Source organism: Microcaecilia unicolor, chromosome 11 (genome assembly GCF_901765095.1).
Source record: "Microcaecilia unicolor chromosome 11, aMicUni1.1, whole genome shotgun sequence".
In the NCBI taxonomy this organism is placed as follows: domain Eukaryota; kingdom Metazoa; phylum Chordata; class Amphibia; order Gymnophiona; family Siphonopidae; genus Microcaecilia; species Microcaecilia unicolor.
In genome coordinates this window covers 61,552,952-61,575,601 of record NC_044041.1, presented here as the reverse complement: position 1 = coordinate 61,575,601, position 22,650 = coordinate 61,552,952, and the positions used below count along the sequence as shown (strand labels likewise).

Below are 22,650 nucleotides of genomic sequence, written 5' to 3'. Positions count from 1 at the left end.
CATATGATCCTCACTTTCCTTGGAAACTCTTTCAGGATGATGATGGTTTTTTCATCCCATTGAGATTTCACTATTAGTTCTCTGGTCCAGATTGTGGCCAGTTCATGTGTTAACACATTTCTTAGGATACCTTTGTGTGTTGTGGCCCCCAGGGTTACCAAGAACTTTACCTCTTTAAAAAAAAAAAAAAGGCTCAGAAAAAAATTCCCCTTTATAGCAGGCTGTAATCTCAGTCTCAACATTTGGGCTCCTCTGTAAGCTCAGGGTGACTGCTCCTCAGTTATCAGTCCTCCTGCTCTTGACACCCTCCTCGTGAGGTTCCCTTGGTAACAGGTTGCAGTGTCCATACACTAGTGTCATAACCTCCTGGCACCTTTTCTGGAGAACACAATGCTTTCTTAACAGGATTCAAAATATGCAAATTAACCACCTCTTAGGCAAATTATAGTTCCTTTCTTATTCCTTACGTGAGCAGGGAATTCTTCTTCAACAACAGTTCCTCAAATTGCTCTTCAACTGATCCCACTTAATATGGGCTCTGGGGCTCAGTTTAGAACAGCCTCCTCCCCTGGACAGGACTTTCAACACTCACTTTAATTTTACAGTCCTGTCTTCCACCCCATTGCTGTTAGTCCAGTCCAAGTAGTACTCATTTCCATCTGGCCCAATGTTCCTTTCACATTGGCTTCTAACACAGTTATTCACTCCTTTATTACAGTATCAGGTACTTTCTTCTCATTATTGGGATCCTTCTCCTGTTCCTTGGCAGTCCTCATTTCTTCTTTCCCAGGCTTATTTTTCTTCTGGCTTTCTGCCTTCTCCAGCTCCTCCCAGAGGGCTTCTTCTGATTTCCTAGCAGTCCCTTTACCTGTTCCAGCTCCTCCATGAGGTCTTCTCCTTCCTCTTGGAGAGTGCTCTTTATAGAGTGACTAATAATCCTCCACACCTCTTTTGGGCCCCTCCCCCTAATTCCAGAAAGACCCAGGACTAGAACTCTCTCCAACTTTCCCTCTCCTAAAGGGATAGCTTTCCTTCCCCAGCCATCTAGACCCAGCTTGCCTATTCAAGGTCTTCCTGTAGTGAGGCTTTCTGGGTACTATAGGAACCTTCTAGTCTGAGAGTTCCCCCTGGTGGCCTCTTCAGGGAAGGCCAGTCCTATACTATGAACACTCCCTAGCTGTCCCTGCAGGTCATTACCCTGGTGTCCCATTGGAGCTCCCTCTAGGGACCAGATCATGTCATTTTCAGTCTTTTCTATAGGAGAGCACCCTCTGGTGGCCTCCTCAGGTTAGGGCATGTCCTCTGTTTATCACAACGTAAGACTTGTTTCCTTTAACTGTGATACAAGAGGCTTCCAACTCTACTGTTTGAAAACTGTAAGTGGGCTCATGAAACTGCTTGGCCCAAGCTGGGCATTTGTTTTAATTTGTTTATCCAGACTTTACATGCACATGGTGCTGCTTTTTAAACCCAAAGGCAAAGCCTAAGGGTGGTTGAACAATTAGGTATAAACTATGTTGTTTCTGACTGCTTTGGGTCCTACTGATCTGTACAGCTGCTGTCAAGAGTTTTGGAAGAAGGAAATGAGGAAATAAGAATTAAGTTTTGGATGTACTTTGTGAAAGTTGTTGTTTACTTTTGCAATGTGTGAATGGATGCGTGTGATAATGTTTGAATAACTGTTTATACTTGTGGCTATGATTTCTGAACATGCGGCATCATTAAAGGACAGACTTTTAAGTGCACAGTTGAGTATATATGTGGCTTAATGGCTAGTGCAGAGGGCTTTGATCCTGGCAACCTGGGTTCAATTCCCACTGTAGCTCCTTGTGACCTTGGGCAAGTCACTTAACCCTCCATTGCCCCAGGGACAAAGAAAGTACCTGCTTTTAATGTGTATAGCACTGCATAGGTCTAGTAGTGCTATAGAAATTAGTAGTAGTATCTCAACATTGTTAAATGTTTCAGTCATATCCATCTACTTGCTCCCATGATGTTACTGAATTCTATTATTCTGTCTCACTGTATTTTCAAATGTAAGCCACATTGAACCTGAGTTTGCTTGGAATAATGTGGGATATAAATGTAAAAAAAAATAATCATTTATCCTCCCCCTTTTAAGGCACTACCTATCCAGCTGGTTGTTGATGGCATAAGGAAAGCAAGTTTGGTCCAGTGCAGACTAACACAAAATAACCTGTTCCTTAGCTGGGCTCTAGTAGTACCATATTGAAAATGCGACCATACCATGCCTTTGTGGTTATGCACCACTAATAAGTTAAACAATTAACTGGATTTCTTGAAAGAATTATATCATTTTTGGATGCCTGACTAGGTACACAAACAAACACTTATTTATTCAATATCACAATTCCTCATGTACAGTCACAAAACAACCTTTTAGGGTGGATAGTGTTCATAATGAATTCCTTTTATTATCGACCAGATGGAAGAGGTAAGAGTTTTCAGTTTTGGCACAATATAAGTCAGCACAAGAACAAAATGTAAGAAAACCAATAGACTGCATTAGGGGCTTATAGCCCATTTAGTTATATTTATACAAATGAGAGCTCGGCATGAAACCAAATATTTATTTTTATTATTTTGACTTATAAAACCACTTGTCACTGAACAGAATGATCCATTTGTGTATCTAAAATGTAAATTTCTACAAAACAGATGAGATGAAGATGTGATTCCATGTGCCTCAATGAAAGGCGAGTTTAATTCTACTTCTATGTAATTACAATGGGCCCCTTTTACCAAGCTGTGGTAAAAGGGGCACTGTGGTAGCGTTGGTGTGTGGATTTGCTGCATGCCAGCGAGGTCCCCTTTTACTACAGTGGGCTCCTGCAGTAGGCCAGCACCAGCAGTAGTGCTGGATTGGCATACAACAATTTCATGGTAGCTCTGCTACAGCACTGTAAAAGGGCCCCAATATATTCCTTCTTTATAACACCAGGCTTCCCAAGGCAGATTACAACAGTTAAGATGAACCTATCAGGAAACAAGATATCCTTACCTTACTGAAATTTGTCCATGTATTACTGTATTCTACAGAACAGTGTACAAAAATGAGCACAAAATACAGAGTTTCACTCTACCTGCTACAATAATTTTTTTTAAGCTGTGTTCCTGATATTCAGTTTTATTTCATAACGCATAAAATCTAGATATGGGAAGCTTTCAAACAAAAAAAGCTGTAAACTAAGTTAAAACAAATCTTTTACCTTCCACTTTTTAAGGCACTGCCTATCTAATTGGAACAACTTTAGACTTTTTACAGATGGACCACGCGTACGCAGCCCGTTATTTCTAATAATCTTTTGCTATTGTTCTCAATAGCGTTTGCTATTGTTTTGGGTGAACTAAAATGGCGGCAACTCCACCTACTGGCTTCAGCAGACCCACATAATGGGCTAGATAGGTTCATGTCATGACCGTCTCACCTTCTTGGCACTTACCATAAGGAACATTCAGCTAAGGTCTTGAGGAGTCAGCGATACGTGCTTGAAGGCAAAGAGGCGGAGAAGGACAGAGGGACTACCGGAAATGCTCCGTCTGGTACAAAGCATGCCGGGCTGGGCAGGAGGAGGAGCTTTTTGCGGTACACAATAAGCCGAGCAGCTGGTACGCGGGTGTTTTCGTTCTTTCAGGATGGGCCGGTTCAGTATATAGCACGCGTGAAGTTCAGCATTTACCTCCTCTCCGTGGCCATGGTGGAGCCGGTGGGCTTCGTGGAGGCGTGGAGAGCCCAGTTCCCAGATTCGGAGCCGCCGAGGATGGAGCTGAAGTCGGTGGCGGATATTGAGCAGGAACTGGATACGTGTAAAACCTCTATCCGCAGGCTGGAGCTGGAGGTGAACAAGGAGCGCTTCCGCATGATCTACCTGCAGACCCTACTGGCCAAGGAAAGGAAAAGCTACGACCGGCAGCGCTGGGGCTTTAAAAGGGTATCCCGGGTCCCCGAGGAGGAGGTTGAGATTAGCCAGTCCGGCCACGGGGAGGAGGAGAAGCTGAAACCACGGCTGCCATCCCGGAGAAAAGCCCAGGGGGCAAGTAGAGAAGAGCCAGTGTCCGCTGAGGAGAAAGTCAAGGCATCCGGAGAGGCAGAAGACAGGACATCATCACCCGGACCTAAGACCTCTGCTGCCCAGAAGGCGGATAGTTCCTCTGATACTGTAAACAGGGATCTAGGAAGCGGCACCGTGGCGGCTTTGAGATATAATTTTGAGAAGATTAAAAGGGGAGATGGGAAACCTTTCTACGTGAATATGGAATACCACCATGAGAGAGGCCTAGTGAAAGTCAATGACCGTGATGTTTCTGATAAGATCAGCACGCTGGGCACTCAAGCCATGAAACAGGAGCACAAGAAGCCGGTGCACGCTCATCCTTGCAACGCTGGACTGGGGGATTATCAGAAGGCTTCTTATCAAGGCTATTCAGTCGATAGTACCTGTGGCTATGATAGGGAGTACGAAGATGCTGAGCTGAACCCCCGATTCCTAAAAGACAACTTGATCAATGCCAATGGGGGAGGTCGGTCCCAGTGGCATCTTGTAGATTATCAGCCTTACCAAAGTGTTTATGTTGGGGGGATGATGGAAGAAGGCGGCAAAGTCCCTGTTCCACTTCAAAGCTCTTCTGATCAGGAGAAGCACCTGACGTGGCCTAAGAGGTCATATTCACCAGGGAGTTTTGAGGATATTGGTGGAGGATACACGCCAGACTGTAGTTCCAATGAAAATCTTAGCTCCAGTGAGGAAGATTTCTCTTCGGGCCAATCCAGTCACATTTCCCCTAGTCCTGTTACTTATCACCTTTGCAGAGAAAAAAGCCGCTCTCCATCTGAAAATTCCCAGCAGTCATTGGAAAGCAGCAGCCCACCAACCCCCCAGTCCCAGAAACATCAGAAGCACAAGGGATTGATTTCTGACACTCCCATCACAGGGAAACGGAGAACAGGGCTAATATGGCAGAATGATGGAGATGCTACATCTTCTGTAGGAGCTAATCAGGATAGTTGCTTCCATGGAGATACAGGTGAGCAAGGTTTAAACTGGGGTTGCTGTTTCCATGTGAAATGCAAGTTTTTGGTATTGGTTGTGATATGTTTGTTATGTTAAATTAGACCAAAGTCCGTCAAGCCCAGCATCATATCTACTACTACCTGGTGAAAGTCACAAGTACCTGGCAAATATCAAAAAGTAGATCTGTTTCTTACAGCTTATTTTCAGGGATAAGTAATGGCTTTCCCAAGTCTGTCAAATGTTTGTTTGTTTTTTTTTTTATGAACGCTTTTGCCTGGAACTTGTCCAAGTTTCTCTTGAATCCTATGTTATTTGCCTTGACCACTAATACTGCTACTTATTTCTATGACTAAACATACGCAGTGCTGAATGGTCTCTGCTTGACAAAGCTTACAGTCTATTTAGGACAGACAGAAATGAGAAATAAGAGATTATTTATTGCCTTTATGAAGAAATTCACCCAAGATGGTGTGTAAGAAGAATAAACCAGACATAGGCAAATAGACAATTAACTAGTAAAAAGAGTAGAACAGTACACATTGTGGCATAGTATGCTACTTACAATGTCAACACAATACACGTTAAAATATCTTAACGGCATAGCGTGTAGGGAAAGGCAAAGACACAGCTGTGTTAGACACAGGTGGCTAAATTACGGAAAAATTGCATGTGGAGTCAAAAAAAGGTGTGTGAAAATGCTTATTCACTCTCACTGTAGCTGAGATCAAGTGCTGCTAAAGGTATTAGTAGCTGATGTTAGCCCTTTTGTGTATGTGCCTAGCTAGCTAGTCGCTTCTTCCCTTAAAGGCTTGGAAGAGAAGAGCAGAGCTTTTGCTTGCTTCCTGAAGTAGAGAGAGGTGTCTTTTAAATTATAAGACTTTCTGGGAGTGCATCCCAGAGAAGGGGCTAGAGAAGATTCGTTGGCAGGTGTAACATTGTGTGATTTCTTTTGGAGAGGATGTAGTTAGGGATATTCTTTGGGAGGATCTTAGGGCCTTGAAGATCACACAAATTTTAAACAAACCCTGCATTATGCTGGTAGCCAGCGAAGCTTTTGCAGAAATGGTGTAATGTGATTACACCACTTACAACCTTCTGTCAGTCATGCTGCTGCATTCTGAATCAATTGGAGCTGGTGCAAATGCGTTGTAATTACACCAAAGTATAGAGTGCATTACAGTGATTCAGCTGTGATGTTATCATGATATTTATCTGGCGGTAGTGACTGTCGCTGGCTAAATTAGCCCCAGATATTCAGTGTTGGGACATGGCCGAACACCAGCACTGCATATGCTAATTACAATGATGCTGGCCGCCGGAGCTTGTGCAGGTTCCAGCCAGTATTCAGCTGAGACTGCATAAGACAGTTATACTGGTCCTGGCTGAATATTGACCAGGACCTACATAAGGATAAAGTGTACCCCCCCCCCCCCCCCCCGGGCCTACCGATTGAACAGTTTGGTTAAGGCAAGTGTTGCGCGCTCCCTCAACTGGCAAGGGATACTAGGCTCTGTGACAGCTTCATGGTACTAATTTTTATTTTTTCAGTAAACTTCATCCCTGGTGGAGCAATGGGGCGATGGGTCTGAAGCAAAGCCCACTTGGTTCTGCAGTAGCGGCTTGCTCTCCAAGTTGGCTGCCATGATCTCAGATACTTCATGCTTGCAAGTTTCTTATATACCATCTTGCAGGCTATTGAAGTGGGGTACGTTCAGGTACAATAGGTATTTTGTCTGCCCCTGGAGGGCTCACAAAAAAAAAAAAACCCCACAAATTGCTGAAGTGAGTTTTGAACTGGAACCCCCCTGATTCTCTGTCCACTGCACTAACCATTAGGTGGCTCCTCCACTCCACATGGAGGTCCAATAAGAAGTTAATTGAAAAAAAAATTAGGACCATGAAGCTGTCACAGAGCCCGGTATCCCTTGCCAGTTGCTGAAGAGAGCAACTGCTGGAGGATTAAGGAGGTGACTTGCCTTAATCCTTCCAGAGGAGAGCTGCTCAATCAGAGCCACCTTCCTGCTACATGGACATGCTGGGTACTAGGTCTAAATAACAATGTCCATCTTTTTGGGCATATTTTGGCCCCTCCCTAGTTCTGCCCAGACCATTTCCCTTAAGTTTTAGATGTCCATATCCTGGCATTATAAAATCAGGATTTAGATGTCCTTGCAATATGGATGTCTAAACGCCAGTTTTCTGACATCCAAAATGTGAATAGAGCTCCTAAAATAAGGACAAGGATGACGAAGAGGACCCAGGCACTGTTTTTAGAGAAGGTCATTCTTGCTAGGCAACCTTGAGAAAGGTGAGTTAGGGCTGTAGTTAAGGAAGTGTGATGAGAACGTTATCAGGTCTCCTACTGAAGTGGCTAATGGTTTTTGGGAGCTCTATCAGAAGTTGTGCATCACATGAAGGGGGGTAGATGTGGGGCAGATTAGGGAGTTCTTAAGGGTGAACTTAGGTTAGACTCTGAGGGGTGGGAGACCCCTCATGGCCCTATTTCTGAGGTGGAGGTCGCAAGGGCTATCCAGGGATTGAAGTCTGGGAGGGTGTGTGGTAAGGATGGATTTTGCATTGAATTCTACAAGTAATCTACTGTGAAGTGTTAGCAAGGGTTTTTCAAACTGGGCCTGAGACAGGACAGCTACCTGTCTCCAATGTGTGATGCATCTAGAGAAGGGTTAGATCTATATACCTTATCAATGTGGATGCAAATATTTTCATTAAGGGACTTGCAGGCAGATAAGAAAAGGTTGTGGGGTGGCTTGTGCATAGAGTTCAAGTACGATTTATCCTTATGAGACATACTACTGATAATGCACTGTGGGGGTCTTTTACTAAGCCGCGGTAACGTTTTTAACTCATGGTAGAAATCAGCTGGCGGTAAACACTGAGACACCTATTATATTCCTATGGGCATCTCGGCATTTACTGCCAGCTGATTTCTACCACGAGCTAAAAATGCTACTGCGGCTTAGTAAAAGACCCCCTGAGAGTGATAAATATCCTTGGGGAGAGAGATGGAGAAGGAAGGCAGCCTTCATCACAGGAGGTGCCGAGAAATCATTTGATTGGGTGGAATGTTCTTTTATGATGGAGATGGTGGGGGGGGAGGAGTTTTGGGGTGGGACCTCATTTCTCTAATTGGGTGGAGGCACTACATTGGTGTGAGTAAGGATACAATTTAAATTATTGTGCCTAGCTTTTAGAGTTTGAGGGGTCCTTTTACTTAGCTGCGGTAAAAGGGGGCCTGTGCTAGCATCAGCACGTGTTCTTGACGTGTGCTGAGGCCTCCTTTTAGAAACATAGAAATATGATTGCAGATAAATGCCAAATGGCCCATCCAGTCTGCCCATCCTCTGTAACCCCTACTCTTCCTTTTCCTGAGCGATCCCACATGCTTATCCCATGCCTTTTTAAATTCTGACACAGTCATCGACTCCACAACCTCCACCAGGAGGCCATTCCACGCTTTCCACCACCCTTTCTGTGAAATAATACTTTCTTAGATTACTCCTAAGTCTGTTCCCTCTTAACTCAACATATGCTCCCTCATTCCAGATTTTTCCTTCAGTTGAAAAAGGCTCACTTCCTTCACATTAATGCCCTTGAGATATTTAAATGTCTCTATCAGGGGGGCGTGTCAAGATGGCGCCGAGAGCGGAGGTTTGGTAACCTGCTCCAGCTTAGCCTCGGAAATCTTTCTTTTTTTCCTCCTATTGAAATGCCTCACTCAAACGGAAAGGGGTCGTCCAGATAGTTCCCACACCTACTGGTACGTCCACGCCGTCGAGGCCAGGTCTGGAGCGCTTTTTCCCTGTTTCTCCCTCGTGGAATTAGCGGGTTGGAGTCCATAGCGGGAGGAGACGGTGAAGCGGCTACTTCGCTGGAAGCGGAAACATCTCTATCCCCACCGCCGGACTCTATGATTCCTCCGTGCCCTGCGCACACAGCGAGTCGAGAGGGGACCCCATCGCAAGCCGGAAAGGCTGACGCTGGAGGACCTTGTGGAGTAACCGACCCTGTGGAAGTAACAGCAGCTGCGGGGAAAGAACCTGAGGTCAGCCTAGTTCAGATATGGCTGAAATTGCTGGATATGGATAAAACCTTGCAGCAGTCTTCTATGGAGGTAAAAACTTTGAATACCGCTGTACAAGAACTGAAGGACTCCATAGAAGTTGTTAAACAAGACTTTTCCTCTAAGATAGAAACTTTACAGAAAGAGATGACTCAAATTACAGAATTTAAAATGGCTGCAATAAAAGATAATATGGAATTAAGAAGAAAATTAGAGCAAATGGAGAACTAATAGAAGATTAAATCTTCATCTACTTAATTTTCCTAAATTAGCAGGGATTGCCCCATTAGAAATTTTTACAAGATTTTTGAGAGAAAATTTAAATTTTCCACATGAGGCAATCCCGCCACTAAATAAAATATATTATATACCTAATACAATTAAAAAAGTAGAAGGAGAGAAATCAATGGACTTAAATAACATCACAGCCATTTTGGAACAGTCTTTGGAAGAGGCAACCGAAAGAGCAACGTTAATTGTCTCTCTTGTCTTCCAGCAAGATTTGAACTCAGTAATGAGACTTTATTTTAAAACTATAAATCGCATATTTGGAGGACAAAAAAATCTGGATTTATCCAGATGTGACTAAGATTACCCAACAAAAAAGAAAACTGTTTCTTTCTATGAGGGCTAAAACAATAGAATTAGGAGGATCCTTCCTTCTTGCGTACCCATGTAAATGTAAGGTTAAGTCAAACAAAATATGTGTTCTTTAATCCTGATCAGCTTAAATCTTTCCTAGACTCAAAACAACGATAGAGACTTTGTAGGAGTAAAACGAGAGTGCAGGCGGCATCAATTTCTTTCTTTATTAATTTAGAGATAATACAATGTAATCTTCACAAATTCCTACCCCCCTTCTTTTATTGAGGTCTAATGAAGCTAAATGTTATGTTACCATTGAGGAAAGTAAATTCCTGTATGTTTTTGTTTCCAATGCTGTATTTCACTTAGAAGATATGATAGAGACATTTACTATTATTTATTGAATTTTTGCAACTTAAACAGACATAAAAACTGCTCTCTCCCTCCTCTCTTCTAGCGTGTACATGTTTAGGTTCAGCCTGTCCCTATATTTTTTGTGTTCAAGACCACTTACTAATTTTGTAGCCGCACTGTGGACCGACTCCATCCTGTTTATATCTTTCCGTAGGTGCGGTCTCCTGAACTACACACAGGACTCTAAATGGGGCCTCACCACAGACTTATACAAGGGCACTATCATCTCCTTTTTCCTTCTGGTCATCCCTCTTTTTATGCACCCAAGCATCCTTCTGGCTTTGACCGCCGCTTTTCAACCTGTTTGGAAGCTTTAAGGTCATCAGACACAATCACTCCCAAGTCCCGCTCTTCCTTCATGCACTGAAGCACTTCACCCCCTATACTGTACTGTTCCCCCAGATTCTTGTGACCCAAGTGCATGACCCTGCATTTTTTAGCATTAAATTTTAGTTGCCAAATATCTGACCATTCCAGCTTTGCTAGGTCCTTCCTCATGTCGTTCACACCCTCTGGGGAGTCCACCCTATTGCAGAGTTTGGTATCATTTGCAAAGAGACAAACCTTACCAGACAGCCCTTCCGCAATATTGCTCACAAAGACTGTAAAAAGAGCCGGCCCGAGGACCGATCCCTGTGGTACTCCACTGATAATATCCCTTTCTTCAGAGCAGTCTCTTATTTACCACTACCCTCTTTCTCCTTCCATTCAACCAATTTTTAACCCAATCAGTTACTCTGCCCCATACCGAGGGTACTCAATTTATTTATCAGTCGCCTGTGCAGAACCGTGTCGAAGGCTTTGCTGAAATCTAAGTATACCACATCTAGCACCCCTCCCACGTCCAAATCTTTGGTCACCCAGTCGAAGAAGTCAGTCAGATTCTTCTGACACAACCTGCCACTAGTGAAGCCATGCTATCTTGGGTCCTGCATTCCATTCAGTTCGAGAAATCTCATAATCCTCCACTTTAGTAACGTTTCCATTAGCTTACTCACCACCAAGGTCAGACTGACTGGTCTGTAATTCCCAACCTCCTTCTTACTTCCACTCGTGCAAAGGAACCACAATCACCCTTCTCCAGTCCTCTGGGACCACTCCAGTTTCTAAGGAAGCATTGAAGAAGTCAGTCAGTGGATCCGCCAGAACCTCTCCGAGTTTCTTGAGCACCCTCTAGTGTATCCCAACAGGCCCCATCGCTCTGTCTACTTTTAGTTTAGCTAGCTCTTCACTAACACAGTCCTCTGTAAACAGGTCTTGGTCTACCATACATCCATCCCCTTTAGCATTTGTTTTCTGCAGTCGTACCCCTGGCTTTTCATCCGTGAACACAGATCAGAAATAATTGTTAAGCAGTTCAGCTTTATCCTTATCTTCCATATATTTCTCTCCCTCAGCTTTGAGCCTTACAATACTATTATGGCACTTCTTCCTGTCACTCACCTATCTGAAAAAGGTCTTATCTCCCAATTTTACCATATCAGTTTTATTTTCTTCCATTTGCCTCTTTGCTTTTCTAACAGCTTTTCCAGCTTCTCTTTGCTTATCCAGGTATTCTCGCCTGCCTTCATCTTTCTGAGTCGTCTTATAACGTGTGAAGGTTAACCTTCTTTCCCTTATCTTTTCATCTACTACGTTCGAGTACCAGAGCGGCCTTCTTTTCCTCTTTTATGTAATTTTCTAACATAAAGGTTAGCTGCCTTTAATATAGCTCTTTTAAGTCTTGTCCATTGCTGTTCTACATCCTTCAGCTGTTCCCATCCTACTAACTGTTCCTTGAGAAATTCCCCCTTCTCAGCAACGTTAGTTCGTTCGAAATCCAGGACCTCTAGTCTCGAATGAGCCCTCTCTCCTGTTTTAATATTGAACCACACCATTCGATGATCACTAGATGCCAAATGGTCTCCCACCTTGATGTCAGAAACATTCTTTCCATTCGCAAGCACCGACCAGGTCCAGAATAGCTCCATCCTGCATCGGTTCCGTTACCCAGTGCTAAAACAGTTCTTCCTGTAGGGAATCCAAGATCTCTTTGCTTCTAGACGACCCCGCAGCAGGGACAGCCCAATCAACATCCGGCATATTGAAGTCGCCTATCAGTAGTACTTCCACTTTCCTAGCTATCTTGTGGCTGTCTTCAATTGTTCTTGAGGGACAGATATACGAACAATGGATCCAAAACAGAAGTCCTCTCACATATGGTGTTTTCCTAAACAAGGTCTTTATTCAAATCAATAAAAACAACCCCGTTGTTAGGAAAACACCATTTGTGAGAGGACTTCTGTTTTGGATCCACTGTTCGTATATCTGTCTTTCGGTTCTCCTGTGGAGAGATCACCTTCTGTGGGTGTTGTGTTCAATTGTCCCTGTCCGTTTCCTCCGACTGTGAGGGTGACCTGTATATTACTCTGATATAGATACATTTTCCTTTCCCTCTTTCCAGTTTAACCCACGGTGCTTCTTCCTTACCCCATATGTCCTGCAGTTCCATCACTTTAATATCATTCTTAGCATATAATGCCACTCCTCCACCCTTTTTTCCTACCCTGGTCCTTCCTGAATAGATTATAGCCAGGTATAGCAATATCCCAGTTATGGTTCTCCGTGAACCACGTCTCCGTGACTGCCACTAAATCCAGGTCTGCTTCCATCATTGTAGCCTCGAGATCTAGAAGTTTGTTTCCCATACTATGGGCATTCGTATACAAGGCTCTCCAGATGTTATTTTTTCTTTCCTCTTCTATAGGGACATTTGGAGTTATTTATGGCTTTGTGGCCTTTTTTTACCCATCCCCATCAATTTTAGTTTAAAGCTCTCTTTAGTACTTTAGCGAGTCTGTTTCTGAAGACACTTCATCCCTTCCTTGACAGAGGGACACCATCGCCGCTCAGTAGCTCATGGAAAATCATTCCATGGTCTAAGAAACCAAAGTACTCTCGGCACCATCCATGCATTTATCTCCAGGATGCAAGCTTCTCTCATTTGGCCTTTACCTTTGACAGGGAGGATAGATGAGAACACTGCCTGCGCACCTAGGTGCTTCACCCTCTGGCCCAAAGCCGTGAAGTCTTGTAGGATACTTAGCAGTATCATTTGTGCCAACATAGATGAGTAGGATAGGAGAGTGGTCAGTAGGCTTGATGAGTCTAGACAATCTTTCCACAACATCACGAATCTTGGCACCAGGCAGACAGCACACCTCCCTGGGTAACATGTCCGGTCGGCAGATGGGTGCTTCGGTACCCCTCAAGTGAATCTCCAACCACCTCTACCTTTCGCTTCTTTTTGGCCATTTGTCCATTTTACACCACAGCGTGTAAAATGTTGTGGGGGTGTTTTCCCGCCTAGAAATGACTATGCGATAAGTGAACCTCGGTGTGCCTATTTCGGGGGGGGGGGGGGGGAGGAAGAGAAGAGCAGCGATTACCGCCAGGTAAGCACCGGCGCTACAAAAATAGAAAATATTTTTGTAGTGCTGGAAATGGCATATGCGTGGAGGTGGGAACTATCACCAGGCTCCTTTGGTAGCTTGGCAGTAGTTCCAGATTGGCGTGCAGCAAGCCTGTTGCCGTGTGCCAACCCTTTAGTAAAAGGGTCCCCCGAGTGAGGAGTGGCCTGGGTATCTGGCTGAAAAATTGAGTTGGCATATGCCAAGTAGAGAGTTACAGTCGAGCCAAGAAAGCTATCTCAAGAGTTCATTAGTGAGTTGATTTCAGTGTCTCAGCTTGAGGGTAGAGCTTTTTTTTTTTTTTTTTTGGTGTGGTTCTTTGATTATAGAACAAATTTCCAGAAACTTTGAGACAGGAAAAGAACTGCAAAGATTTCCACAAGAAATTAAAAACATGACTTTTACGTCAATTAGTAATGTGAAGAAGGCCTTGTGACAGGAAATTCTTATTGTGCTTTATTTATACATCCAAGGGTACTTTAGGAACCTAGGGAAGAAGTTCTGGTGGCTTCACTGGATGACCTTGTCAGTGCTTCTCTAGAGTCGGAGTGGTCCTGGAAGGCTGGAGAAGAGCAAATGTGGTCCCTCTCCATAAAAGCGGAAGTAAGAAAGAGGTTGGGAAGTACAGACCGTAAGTCTGACTTAATAGTAAAGCTTTTAAAACAGAGAATGACAAAGTTTTTGGAATCCAATAGATTACAGGACCCTAGGCAACATAATTTCACTAGAGACAGGTCTTTTCAGACAGATCTGATTAATTTCTTTGGATGACCAGAGCACTAGATGTGGGGTATTTTAGTAAATCCTTTGAAACGATTCCGCATATACAACTAATAAACTGAATGCCCTTGGTATGGGCCCTAAAGTGTGACTGACTGACTGGGTTAGGGAACTGCTTGAGTAAAGATGACACAGGGTAGTGGTAAATGGAGCTAATTCTGAGGAAAAGGATATTACTAGTGGTGTGCTGCAACGTTCAGTTCTTGGGCTGGTTCTTTTTTAACATTTTTTGTAAGCAATATTGCTGAAGAGCTTGTCTGTTAAGGTTTGCCTCTTTTGTGGAGGATACCAAAATCTGCAATAAGGTAGATAACCTGATGGTATGGATAACATGAGAAGGACTTGGCAAAGCTAGAGGAATGGTCTGGAATTTGACAGTTTAGATTTAATGCTAAAAAATGCAGGGTCTTTCATTTGGGCTGCAAAAACCCAAGGCAATGGTACAGTTTAGGGGGTGAAGAACTTTGTGCATGAAAGAGGAGCAGGACTTGGGTGTGATCATATGTGATGATCTTAAGGTGGCAAAACAGGTAGAAAAGGTGATGGTGAAAGCTAGAAAGATGCTTGGGTACATAGGGAGAGGAATGGCCAGTAGGAAAAAGGAGGTGATGATGCCCCTTTGTGTTGAGACCTCCATGTAGAATATTGTGTACAATTCTTGAGACCGCACCTTCAAAAAGATGTAAACAGGATAGTCGGTCCAGAGGATGGCTACTAAAATGGTCAGTGGTTTGTCATAAAGCGTATGGGGATAGACTTAAAGATCTGAATATGTATACTTTGGAAGAAAGACAGGAGAGAGGAGATGTGATAGAAGTGTTTTAATACCTATGTGGCATAAATGTACAGGAGGCAAGGAAGCTCTGGAATGAGGAGGCATGGGATGACGATGAAAGAGGACAGACCTCGGAAGTAACCTGAGGAGGAAATACTTCACGGAAAGAGTGGTGAATTTGTGGAACAGCTTCCCGGTGGAGATAAACTGCATCTGAATTTAAGAGAATGTGTGACAAGTACATAGGATCTCTAAGGGAGTGAAAGGGAAAGTAGATAGCATGAATGGGCAGACTGGGTAGGCCTTATGGTCTTTATCTACCTTCATTTTTCTCTACTTTCTGGTGAAAATCAGATTGTGTTAAGATATGGTAGTCTATGTAAGCTGTCAGTTTTTGTAAATATAGGAATTCCTGCAATCGGGCTAAAGTTAGAAGGTTCAGTCTTACCCGGAAATGGATTCTTGGGAATAGGTGTTAAAATAATCTCCCCCCCCCCCCCCCCCCCCAAAAAAAAAAAAAAACAAATCTGGAAACTGAGCTGAATTAAATAAATGTGAGCTTAGAAAACAACAGATGAACAGGGGAGGTGCAGTGCCATAGAGATATAAAGGACAAACATCTAGAGGATGTGATAACTGGAAAACAATGCAGGAAAGTATAAACCTCAGCAGGTGTAAAGGCAGAACAATCCTGTATATGATCAGCAGGAACACAGGGAAAATTTAAGCACTGTCAGCAAATAAATTCCAACATGCTCTGCAGAATGAATTGCTATTTGATCCCTTAATAATGGCATTATTTCCTTAAAGTTAGCAAAATCCTGTACTGGTGAGATTTCAGCAGCAGTAAAATTAGGAGCAGAGAGGAATTTTGTTTGTTATACACTAGTGAATATCTGAAATAAGTTCTTAGTATCAGGTGGTGTATCTCCTATCAAATGAGAATGATTTTTTTTTTAGCTGTAAGTATCAGATTTTTCCAGACAAGTTTTAAGGTCAACATTCTGTACTATTTAGTAACTTCATGGTGTGTCCCCTAGTCTTTGTAATTTTGGAAAAAACAAAACAATTGATTAATGTTTTTTCACCTTTCTTCATATGAGGGTTGTTCCATCCTCTTTGGTCACTCTTCCCTGTACCTTTTCTAATTCTGCTATATCTTTTGTGAAATGCGGTGACCAGAATTACACACAATACTCAAGAATAAATTGGTTGCCTTGGGCCCTACACTGTTTTCTTTTTTTTCGATAGAACTACCTGTGCCATTATTTTCAATGAGTTGGATAGGATCTAAGGGTTTCTTATTTGGGTTAATAAGCAGGCACAGATCAAAGACATTATAAAGGCTCAAGGAGGATGGCGTGATAAATTGATGAATTTCCAATGGTACTGTAGTAGGAATGCTGTCTGACAATCATTGTATTGGTAAACAAAAGCCTGGTGACCACGTTCACCTAATATAGCAATTATATAGACTTGTCATTGCCTAGGGGATTATCCACTACAGTAAGAAAGCATCACCCAACCAAGTTCTTATTCAGTTGGTACTTTCCCAAGAAACACTATGCCAATATGTGAAATGTTATTTATTATATAGTTAATAATATACTCAGTGTAAATAGCAAGCAAACACACAGTAAATACTGTTAGATTACACAAAAGATATATATCTATATCTCTTGAGGATTACACCCAGTAGAAATCTATAAATATATATATATATATGTGACAGTCCAAAGAATTATACCCAAGAACTAGAACCAAATATATTAGGCCATATAACCATGCCCCTAGACTCTAGACCAGCCTTTCGCAAAAGAAATAATCTGTCTTCCCCAAACTGTAGAAATAAACACCACTGTAAATCTCACCCTTAGGTGTGCTACAGGCTATCTCCGGTAGGAGCAGAGTTGTTCACAGCTCTGGGAGCTTATCAGGATGGCAGTGATGATCCCTCAGCAGCCTAGGCACTGAGTCCGTGACTGGTAATTAGCCCTGATCATTGACTATCTTTCCTGCAACAAGCTTAGAGGGAGAGTGTCTCCTTAGACCAGTCAGAGTCTGACTGCTGCTCTCTTTGTGCCAAGTGAATTCTCTCTGGAGCTATCAGGAAACCTGACTGCTCGCTTTCTGTCCCAAATGTAATCTGATTTGTCATCCGAAGGTGCTGAGCAGAACTTGGTCCACAGTGCTCAGGTGACTGTTCTAGCCCAATCCAAACACGCATTCCTGCTGTCCAAAATGATAGAATCCAGGCCTAAATCAACAAGTCCAGTTATGATCCTGATACTCTACCTGGTCACCTTCAAAAGGGCTCATTGTTGTTATCACATACCTGGGGGTAATAAATCTGTCTGACAAACTGCTTTATCCCCTGAGATGAAGTGCAGATGGTCTTGTGCTAACAGTGTCCTGGTCAGCAAGTACTGTCCATAGCTGATAGAGGAATAGGAAATGTCCAAACAGCCATCTTACTGTTGTTCACACAGATGATTCAGGTGGACATAGGCCTCAGTTGTATGCAGGTGACCTGGGGCTCCTCTACAAGTTGCATTTCATTTGATGTAGTGGACCCCTCCCTAGAGTCGGCATTGGATTGAAATGGAGCAAGATAGATTGGATGGGGGAGTCTCTTATCCATTACTTGTGAGAGCAGGAAGGATAGCATGAGGCTTGGCTACTAAATTGTGTGTGGTAGAGGGGGATGGGATCAAAAGGGGGATTTCACTTTTAATTCCTGTTTTGATATGCCCTGAGTTGCGAGAGGCTTGGTCACCTCCAATCAGGGATCTAGATTAGAGGTCTTCTCTTAGCTGTTTTTGAGAAGTTTTGGATGGGGTTTGCATTTTTTCAGCTGAGGCATATTGCTACAAAGTGTGCTCTGTGGGATCGGCCTTTGAGATTCTTAAGCCAGCTGGAAACAGCAGTGCTACAATCCTTTAAAGTGTTGATAGAGTGGATTTATAGGGTTCTAGGGGGCCAATATAGAAAGACATATATGTAGACATATATGGTAGAGCTGGCTCAGCGCGATGGTTCTAGCTGGTATGCTATAAGCAATTGAGCATTCTAATTACTGACACATTAAAATGTGGCAGCTATCTGTAGCTTACAGACAGGATTTGTAACATTAAAAAAAAAGTCACTGGTGGTCTTCATTGGGCCAGATCACCCCCCATCCAACTTGACACCACCACTTCTAAACTAAACAACAACAAAAATCCCTGGTAGTTTAGTGGCCCCACTCCCATCCCCTGGCTCCTATTTAAAAAACAAACAAACTGGTACCTAGTAGCTTTCTACATTGTTCCCTAGTGACTTCCTCCCTCCACCCTCAAACTGGTCCGGACCCATTCTTGTACCTCTCCTTCAATATAACCGAAAGGCTAGTAGTCTAGTGGCCCCCTTCTTCACCTCAGCCCAACCCCCTGGCACAGATTAAAAAAACAAAACAAAAAAAAAAAAACCCTTATGTTTAGTGGCTGCCTCTCCCCCCAGACATATCTCAAAAGAGCCAGGAGTGGATGCCCACTCACTTCTCTCTCTGGTATTGCCATCTGAAAATGATAGCGCCAGAGAGAGGGGTTGGGGGTTCCCCTTAACCCTTCTGCTTGAGATCTGCCTGTAGATATCAGTGCACAGGTTATAACCTTCACTGCATTGCTGCAGATTATCTAATAGTCTGTTTACCATACGTTTTAATAAGCTGTGTGCTGATGTCTACTCCTTTTTGAACTGTTCATCCCATAATGGTTAAGTGGACTGCTTGTTATCTGCTTGCTTCAGTCCACGGTATCTTGGGGGGGAAGAAGGGAGAGATACAGGGATATAGTCAGAGAAGGAATGGGGTAGATTTTTGGATGAGGATGAGTGGTCTCAAATTAGGATTGAGTTGTGGAAATGTTCAGTTTCATTTAGATGCAGTTATGCAGCAGTTATTAGTTATGTGCCGACATACAGATGAGGGAAAGTCAGGAGTGTAGGTGTGGGAAATGTAGGAGTTTGTTCCATATTGTTCATTACTGCAAGTTATTGGGAAACAATCAAGAGTATTGCTCCTTCTGAGCATGCAGTGGTGTATTTGCTTTATTTACCTGGAGGCAGTGGTGTGCTGGAGCCAACTCGCACCGGCTTGCAAGACCTGGTTAATTTTTGTGACATTTTGCGAGCCAGAGGTTGAGACAGGATGAGCTGATTTGCCTCTCCTCTCCTCCCCCCGAGCCACAGGGTCCCAGCCCATACCTGAAGGTAGCCGCCCTGGTGCTCTAGTGGATTCTTCAGGGCAGGAGAGATCCCCAGTCTTTCCTGCCCACTGCCGGTGCTGACCCTCTTGCTGCCGAGACTTCTGCTGGAGTCTTGCAAGGCCGCCCTTGTCTCGGCAGCCCTCTGCACCCCCCCTCCCCCCCCCCAAAAAAAGAAATTGCAGAGCTGGCTATACCCGGGGAGAGAGCCTGTTGTTAAAAATTTACCAGCACACCACTGCCTGGAGGGGAGTGTTCCCCCCCCCACACCCAATCCCGTACTTGTTAGTACTCACACCATGGACAATGCTGGGAGTTGGAACAAAGCAGAAAAACTGTCAATGGCTAAAAGTTTGTAAGAAGAAAAATTAGTAAATGAAATTACTTTTGTCTCCTGGCTGAAATGTTCACTCGCAGACCAGCCCTCTGTTCTAAGAATTAAATGTTTTCACACTTCATTCAGAATTATCCACACAGCTAAGTTGTTCCACAGACTTGCTAGTAACCACCTGAAATGAGGGCTGACATTTTTGGTTGTGTTTTTGAGCATGGAGCTTCTTGCTGCTATTCCTGGGCTTTCCTCTTTGCAGATGCCTCCTTTGGTGGCACACCACCCAGCTATAGCTATGATCTGGATCATGCAGAGGAGCACCGCCAGCACCAGGACCTGATGCAATATATTGATGACTCGCCAGCATCCTCACCACGCTGTAACAGCCGCAGCACCCTGTCCTCGGGTTCCCTGGAGTCCATGAAGTCTGTGAGTCCTGAGTAGTATATCGGTGGCTAGCGGGGAAGAGATTCCTGGAGGTAGTCTGTTTGATGAGTGCAGCATGATGGTGCCAGACCAGGATTCTCAGAGTGGGACACTAGGGTCTCTCTTCAGTGTTGTCTTGGACATGTATTTTCCTCTCTGTGTAGCTAGCTTGTAGCTAGCTGAGACCTGGTGAGGTTTCATAAGACTTGTACATCCAACCATCACAGTTTACCATATATTTTGAGGGGATGTATTTGGAAAGGGCTCCTCTCTTAACAGTCCTAGTATGGATCTTTTTCCTTGCAGCAACCCTGTCTCCTTGCACCTCCCTCCCTCACCTCCTCAGTCAATCTTTTCATTGATTGAACTGCGTTGGATAAATAGTAGCTTAAGCTGAGGCTTTAAGTACATAAATCCCACTTATTGGAGCTATGTAGGGATTGGACCCCAGAGAAACAGTTTCCTGCTATCAGAAGGAAACTGAGTAGGAATGTTGCAAAAACTGAGAGAGCGCCCCTGGTTCATAATTCTGGGGACTGGGGTAAACCTGGCACAGTTTAGTGTGTCTGTAAACATGAGGTTCTCTTGTTACCTAATATCGTCCTCATTTTTCCATACTGAATGGGGAATCGGACAAGATGAGAGACTCAGAAGTTTGAAAGTGTCTTTTATCTGCATGTATTTAATTCATGTACTTATATTCTGCCTAACCACTTGTTTATGAGCGTTGGGGGGGGGGGGGGGGGAAGGAGTAGGAAGACTGTCATACAACAGAATTTCTTTAGCTTTTCTTTTTTTCTTACCATAGAGTGAACCAGATTTGGAGAAAGGTCTGGAGATGCGAAAATGGGTCTTGTCAGGAATTTTGTCCAGTGAAGAGATCTACCTCAACCACCTTGAGGCACTTCTGCTGGTAAGCATTATTCTAGCCAGGCCATTATGAGGAGCTGACAGCACTTGAGTGATGTTGGAAGAGGAGGTTTTTTGTTTTTTTTTTAATCCATTTATTAATGTAAAAAAATATTGATTGCATTACTTGTAACAGCAATGTAACAGTCCATAACAAATATTATGCTGAATGAGTACTGTTCAGGCACATTGGGAATAATGCAGACTCGTACATAAGTCAGAACTTACTTAACACAATTCTTATGCTGTTATCTAGGTACAGTTTTGTTTTTTTTTGTTTTTTTTTTAATGCCAAGCTATCTCATGAAGAAAGGCATTGCTTCATGCCTTGCTGTGTACTGGGGTCCATGTTTGATGATTTCCCAGCACGCTTCAAAACTGTTAGAGTCCACCAGTATTTATTTATTTAGACTTTGCTCACACTTTTTTCAGTAGTAGCTCAAGGTGAGTTACATTCAGGTACACTGGATATTTCTGTGTTCCAGGAGGGCTCACAATCTAACTTTGTACCTGAGGCAATGGAGGGTTAAGTGACTTGGCCAAGATCACAAGGAGCAGCAGCGGGATTTGAACCAGCCACCTCTGAACTTTAAGACCGGTGCTCTAACCACTAGGCCATTCCTCCACTGGCAAGAAGCTGTTGAAAGTTCCCTGACTAGGTCTTGTAAAGTTTCTCCAGCGTAGCCAGAGTCTGTTTTTTCAGAGAAAGTGGAATCGCTTGTTTGTAACGAGGGTTCTCCGCAGACAACAAGATGCAGGCACTCATATAATGATGGTGTCATCCAGTGTGCGTCAGTTGGTACAGAGACATCAGCTTCAAATAAGTAGGAATGGTGGGAAGGACTGTGTGCCTGCATTATCCTGTCTATGGAAAAAACCCATTACAGCTAAGCAACTCCATGTTCTTTGTCAACATGCAGGATGAATGCAGCCATACGTGGTGCTCCAGAGCCACTTCATTAGTATTGGTCTGTGCAAAGTAGGAAGACAGGAAATGGACAGTCTGGAGTTGAAGCAGTCATGTGAAGAGGTTCTGTAAGATTAGCCAAAGGCCCCATCTTATCTGGATGACTGATCAAAGCAGAAGTGCTACATGAAGGTATAGCTGGAGGACTAGGTGGCAGCCTTAGATTGTCTGCTAGTGAGACAGATCTGAGGTTGGCAACAGAGGTGATAGTGGCGTGTAGCTGGTGTGGTCCAGTCCTGCATGGCAGAGGGACCTGAGCCTGAGAATAGCAGGTTGATGCAGTTTGGATATTCAGTTGGAGATGTTGCGTATGATTACCTGCATACCTAGTCTGTTATGATCAAAGGAGTTAAATAGCTCTGAGCACTGCTGTAGTTCAATCCAGAGTGTGAAGGGGAGCCTCTCCTCTCTTAGTGGGGGGGGGGGGGGGGGGGTGAAGGCAGAAGGCAGAACAATGGATTGGTTGATGTGGAAAGTAGCAACCATCTTTGGGAGAAACTTCGGGTGGGTGTGGAGTACTGCTCTATTGGGGAGGGAGTGTACTAGCACTCTTCATACAGAGGTGATAATGATGAGGATCATGGCCTTCCATGAAAGGAATTTGAGTGGCACTTCCCTTGGGGACAGAGAATATATGAGCTGAGCTAGCATGATATTTT

At 43.6% G+C, this 22,650-nt stretch overlaps 1 protein-coding gene across 2 annotated transcripts in view; it reads left to right on the top strand.

Annotated features, from left to right (window-relative positions):
• Positions 1-3,603: 3,603 nt before the first annotated feature.
• The window catches only part of BCR (BCR activator of RhoGEF and GTPase), an 80,139-nt gene continuing 61,092 nt past the window's right edge, over positions 3,604-22,650 (top strand). For both annotated transcript variants that reach the window (XR_003943758.1, XM_030218006.1), the window contains exons 1-3: positions 3,604-5,046; positions 19,949-20,118; positions 20,924-21,028. Coding sequence is in view for 1 of the 2 variants with exons in the window: in XM_030218006.1 (XP_030073866.1) it covers positions 3,717-5,046; positions 19,949-20,118; positions 20,924-21,028 (1,605 nt within the window). In the remaining variant the exon portion in view is untranslated. The remainder of the gene's footprint in view (positions 5,047-19,948; positions 20,119-20,923; positions 21,029-22,650) is intronic.